Source organism: Pleuronectes platessa, chromosome 8 (genome assembly GCF_947347685.1).
Source record: "Pleuronectes platessa chromosome 8, fPlePla1.1, whole genome shotgun sequence".
Taxonomy (NCBI): Eukaryota; Metazoa; Chordata; class Actinopteri; order Pleuronectiformes; family Pleuronectidae; genus Pleuronectes; species Pleuronectes platessa.
This window is the reverse complement of record NC_070633.1, coordinates 6,568,999-6,574,957: the sequence shown is the minus strand read 5'-3', so window position 1 is coordinate 6,574,957 and position 5,959 is coordinate 6,568,999. Positions and strand designations below refer to the sequence as shown.

At 47.2% G+C, this 5,959-nt stretch overlaps 1 protein-coding gene across 1 annotated transcript; it reads right to left on the bottom strand.

The window, feature by feature from the left end:
• Window positions 1-364: 364 nt before the first annotated feature.
• LOC128446181 (uncharacterized) lies at window positions 365-1,812 on the bottom strand. The gene is made up of 2 exons (XM_053429152.1): window positions 1,722-1,812; window positions 365-1,611 (listed from the first exon to the last, which is right to left on the bottom strand). Exons 1-2 carry the CDS (start codon window positions 1,794-1,796, stop codon window positions 961-963), a joined length of 726 nt encoding a protein of 241 aa, XP_053285127.1. The 5' UTR covers window positions 1,797-1,812; the 3' UTR covers window positions 365-960.
• Window positions 1,813-5,959: the final 4,147 nt, after the last annotated feature.

Below are 5,959 nucleotides of genomic sequence, written 5' to 3'. Positions count from 1 at the left end.
AACGGTTAATGTGCAATCCATTCACTGTAAATATCCTCACACTGCATATATTTCTTCCTGTCTTTACGATGTATATAGTAGTTCAATTACATATTTTCTATATTTCTATATATTTTTGTATATTCCTTACACTTAAGTATTGCATGTTACTTAGTACTTGCTGATGTCTTTTTGACTCATGCTGCTGTAACAAAGCAAATTTCCCCACGGGACTACAGTTTTTTCCTATCGTTTTCGGTCATGTACCCATACTATGGTCACTTTTCCCTATCACTTAACACAGTGGGCTTTAGAGACACACACCTCTGCATATCTGTTAACCTTTGGTGCAAAATGCACTACAACAACCACACCATAAACAATGCTGCCATAACTTAACACATGTTTCCTCTCAGAACACTATGACCTAAAAAACACTAACATCTTGAAGCATTGCCAATTGCATATATAAAATGTTGCTGTGTCCTCCAGTTTGGCATAGATTTCCTGTAGTGTTGCATTGAAAAAAAGAGAAAAAACACAGACAAACACTTCTTTGGACTACAGTAATAAAGTTTGTAATATTACAGTATGACAATCCAAGCCAAGTATCTGCTGACAGTGTTCATATGTCGGTTTACCTCCCACAAAAGATGTCACAATTGAGTGTGGTAAATGTACTGTAATTGTAAATACAGTAAATACTGTAAGTGTTTTATGAGAAACTGAGAATAACAATTTTCAGTTTTTGTAATGCAAATTACATACAGTAAGTACGTAATATATGATCCAGAAACAAATCACAAACACAACAGTTTTTTTCACTGTGCTTTACTTTTTGGAGATTTTGTCACAGTGCAAGTGTTACACAAAACAGAAAATACATTACAAAGTCAAAAAATGTGTTCTAACAAAAAATGCAATGCACAAAACCTGCACATACTGTATATTACAGTAGCCCAACAGTGGCGCAGAATTGGGCTAATCCCTCCTATCCTCCGCATTTGGCCACAAATTTTCATCTACGTCGCAACGTATGGTTTCTCTTGCCATACAACGTGGATAAAATCTTTTGGAATGCCTTATCCAGGCCTGGATATCTTCTGGGGCTATGTCCATACACCCAGCAGCCATTGCCTCTAATAGGGACATCTGGTCCTGAGGGCGGTGGTCATAGACCTTCCATCTCCACGCCGAAAAGAATTCCTCGATGGGGTTGAGGAAAGGAGAGTAAGGCGGAAGGAAAAGTGACATCATCCTAGGATGCGCCGCAAACCACCCTGTGACTTGCCGGGAGTGGTGAAAGGCCACATTGTCCCATACAATTACATACGTTGGTAGATTCTGCCTGTCTACCTCTCTTGCTGTGAGCCTTTCGTAAAGCTCATCTATGAAGGCAATTAGGCGTTCGGTGTTGTATGGGCCTATGCCGGCCTTCTGCAGCTGCAGTCCATCGTTCGAAATTGCTGCGCACATGGTGATGTTCGCACCCCTCTGGCCTGGAACATCTATCGTGGCCCTTTTCCCAATCAGGTTCCTTCCACGGCGACGTGTTTTTGCCAGGTTGAAGCCAGCCTCATCCACAAAGATGAACGCATGTTCATTCTCACTGGCTTCAAGTTCCATGGCTCTCTTCAGGAAATTAGAGAATACACAAGATACCAAAAGACAAAAATGGCATAGCTTACAGTTTTGTGCAAAATCACAATCAACATGACAGTGTGTCCTGTGTTCAGTCTTACCTGGACGTATTGGTACCGGAGTTCCTTTATCCGCTCAGAGTTCCTCTCGAAGGGGACAGTGTAAAGCTGCTTCATTCGAATTTGGTGTTTTTTCAGCACTCTGGCGATGGTCGTGGTGCCAACATTCTCAATGTTGGCAAATACACCAATGTCTGCAATGATGTTTGCACAAATTTCTCTTAGCCTTATACTATTGTTAGCAATAACCATTTGCACTATTGCATTTTCTTGTGGCAAAGTGAATTTTCTTCCCCTTCCACCTGAGTGGGGCAACCGTTGGGTCCTACAATAGTGAGTCAGACACAAATACACTGATACGTCAGGAGAGTTTTGGAGACTTCTCACATCACATTACTACTGTTACAAACACATCAGTCAGAATGCTGTAAATACTGTATAGTACCTGTTAGTTTGTGTGAAAACCCTCACGATTGATGCCACCGTTGATCTTGGCAAGTTCGGCTGAACCCTCAGACCAGCTTCCCTCATGGACAGACCATGATTGATTACATGGTCGATGACAGTTGCTCTGATTTCATCAGATACAACTGTCCTTGCTGCTGCTGCTCCTCTCCCTCTCCCTCTTCCTCTACCTCTCCCTCTTCCTCTACCTCTTCCTCTTCCTCTTCCTCCTACTCCACCTTCACCTCCACCTTCACCTCCACCTCTTCCTCTTCCTCTTCCTCCTACTCCACCTTCACCTCCACCTCCACCTCTTCCTCTGCCTCTTGCTCTTGCTCTTGCTGCATCCATTTTCCTATACCAACTACGTAAAGAAGTCCAAAGCAAATGCCAAAGAAGGCCCTTTTTCAACGAGGCACAAATTACATGTAAAACACCTGAGTAGGTCTTTAGCTGAGTAGGTCTTTAGCTGAAATGACCACCAGGTGTTTTGCATTGCAAAACTTATCCTCTGTGTTTTGTACAGATCATTGTATGTAGTGTTGCTTTTACGTAAAAAAAGTAATTCCATGCCAATTCACCAAGAACTATGGTGCACAGGGGAAAAAAAATCTAAATTACTGTAAAATAAAATAAATAAACTATAAACTAAATATTTTTTTTATTCAAACATGTAACTTCATTTGTCTGTCCAAATGCAGCATCTTTCCATCTACAGTGATCTAAATTACTGATAAGTTAGGTTTTGAACAGAAAGTTCACTGTTTTGAACAGAGTATCTAAACATTGGTAAAATATGCTGTAGTTCCACAGCGTTTTGCCGGTAGTGAACATTGACTGGGGCAGGTATCCATGAAATTTGGAAGAAGGCGTCAATGCCAGCATTTGTATCTTAGCATAGGGGCAAGTAACCACAGTTTGGTTCACATGGTCTACTGGTATGCTCACTGTGTGAAGTGTTTAGGGAATGTGAACATGGTTTAGGTAAATTGCCTAAAACGATAGGAAAAAACTGTAATAAAGGACTTTTATCAACACCGGTGTTGGCCCTTACCACCTAAAGCTCTGGAATCTCATTGTCTATCCAAGTTCCGATCTTCATTGGTGTCTTTTATGTGTATGAAATCTCTTTTGAATACTGTGATATATATATATTTTTTATTAGTTTTTTCATTTTGTCATCCATCGCATGTTTGAAACTTCATCAACATGCCCAATGTCACGTATTATATGTATTATTATTTGTTGTTACCAAGGAGCTGGCAGGAGAAACTCCACACAAGGTCTTCAACAACTGACTCAGACATTTGCGCTCTCACATACAACCCCTTTCAGGAGGTTATCTGGAGTTCAGTGCATGTCTGATAGCTGCTATACAGTAAATGGTTCGGTCGGCCGGGAGTTGAACCGGGAACCTGCTTGAGGCGTGTGCACCCATATGGTATTCACCCAGGGAATATAGCAGGTCGTGGCGTCTGCTGAGTGACACGAGTTGACTTCAGGCTAATGTAGCCGGCCAAAGTATCACTTCTGCTGGCATCGTTGCCAAGCTAGCTCAGCAGCATTTTAAATATAACAGATCTGTAGGCCATGTGAAGAGCTTGCGCCCAACAATAAATAAAACAATGGAACATTATTAAAACAGTGAAGAGAAGTTACTACACTTCACAGGCATGAATCATGTGTGGTGGCTTGAATCTTGGGACATTCACATTTTCAGGGAATTGTCACAGTCTGCTCATCTCCTGTCTGCTGGTATTTTTCCTCTCACCTGTCTCTGCTCCACTCTGCCAGTCAGCCACAGCTCCTCATCAGGCCAACTCTCCACACCTGTGACAGCCCTGGCTGCATTTAAGCCTGCTCCTGTCTCTGCTTCAGTGCCAGATTGTTCTTGTGTTATGCCTGACTTCCAGCGTGTTTTCCCCGGACTGATCACCTGTAGCTGACCCCGTCGATCCCCGACCTGCCTGCCTCGTCTCTGCCCTGGATATTACCTCCGCCTTCTGTCTTCGACCACGAGTTTTGCCTATTCACTCCTGGTTACGCTCCTGCTCGGCTTTGTGGCTACACAGCTCACCACTGGACCTGTCTGCCAGCTAGGTAACCCATCAGCTGTGACTTTACCTTCAGTCAGCGACACCAGGCTCACTCCTGCTCAGATCTCGCAGATGATCACTCTGAGCAAAGACTTTTCACCCTGCCACTGTTGGAACTGTTAAAGACTGTAGTGAACAATAAAGATCATTACCGACTGGTATTTCATCTGCCTGTGCTGCTTTTGGGTCCTCACCATATCCGTGACAGTACAATCTGGCCAGACATGGACCCAGGACACACGCCGATGGATCGCCTGGAGAATGTAGAGGCGACGCTCCAGCACCACGTGGCGCTGTTGCTTTCAAACTCAGCAGAGGTTCAACTAGCGGTGGCTAAGCAGGAGCAGGCGTTTACCTCGCTAGCCTCGTAGGTCCAACAGCTCGCCTCAGCTTTTGCTCAAGCTGTCCCTCTGCCTCCAGAACCAGTCCAGCCTCCACCAGCCCCGGCTGCCTCTGCCTCTGCTTTCGTCTCGGAGCCTCGTGTGGGGGTTCCTGAATGCTACGCCGGGGATGCGGAGGGCTGCCGCCCATTCCTCACAAACTGTTCCATCCTGTTCTCCCTCCAGCCCCACACCTTCGCTTCTGAGGACGCCAGGGTGGCGTTCACCGTGAATCATCTGACGGGGCGCGCTCGGCTGTGGGGAACAGCCGAGTGGGAGCGTCCAGCGTCCACTCCAGCGTGCTCCTCTTTCCAAGCCTCGCCGCTGAGCTCCGCAAAGTGTTCGGACAAGCTTCCCAAGGTCCGGACGCTTCAGGAGGACTTCTGGGTCTGAACCAAGGGTCTCGTTCAGTGGCCGATTACTCCATCCACTTCCGCACCCAGGCTAGCTCCAGCGAGTGGAACCAGGCTGCCCAGTGCGACGCATTCCTGATGGGGCTCGCTGACTACATTAAAGACGAACTGATTTCCTACGAACTTCCCTCCACTCTCGACGGCATCATCGAGCTGGCGTCCCGCATCGACCGTCTCATTCAAGTGAGACAGCGGGAGAGACATCAGGGGCTCGCGGGACGACGTCAGCCCGCCCCGTCACCAGCAGCTTCCGGGGTATCGATGCTTTCTGGCAGCCGGTCTTCAGCGGAGCCTGAACCCATGCAGGTGGGTCGGGCCAGTCTAACTCCAGAAGAGAGGAGGAGACGCCGCGGGGGAAACCTTTGCCTGTATTGTGGCCAAGCGGGACACTTTATTTCCAGGTGTACGCTAAAAGGTCGGGCTCACCAGGAAGGAAGGAGTTCCTGGTGAGTCATACATCTAGCTCCTCCTCCAGCCCACGATCCCTGTGCCAGGTCCGCCTGCTACTGCCTGAGGGACCCCAGACCCTCGCCACCCTCATTGACTCTGGCTCTGATGCCAACATTATGGATTCTAACCTAGCTCTGCAGCTGGGTGTCGGTCAGATTCCCCTGCCAGCTCCAGTCTCCACCAACGCGCTGGATGGCCGACTTCTGGGAACTGTTACCCACCTGACAGCGCATATACGGATGTAAATCTCCGGGAACCACCATGAAACACTCCAGTTTCACATCCTGCACTCTCCTCGTCATCCTCTCCTTCTGGAGTTCCCATGGCTCCGACGTCACAATCCACACCTTGATTGGACCACAGGGGCGATCCTGGGGTGGAGTTCTTCCTGTCACCAGCTCTGCCTCAAGCAAGCCGCCGCACCACAATCTTCTAGCGGGACCAGTTCTTCAACCGATGTGCTGGGGGTCCCGGCTGAGTATCTGGACTTCAGGGAG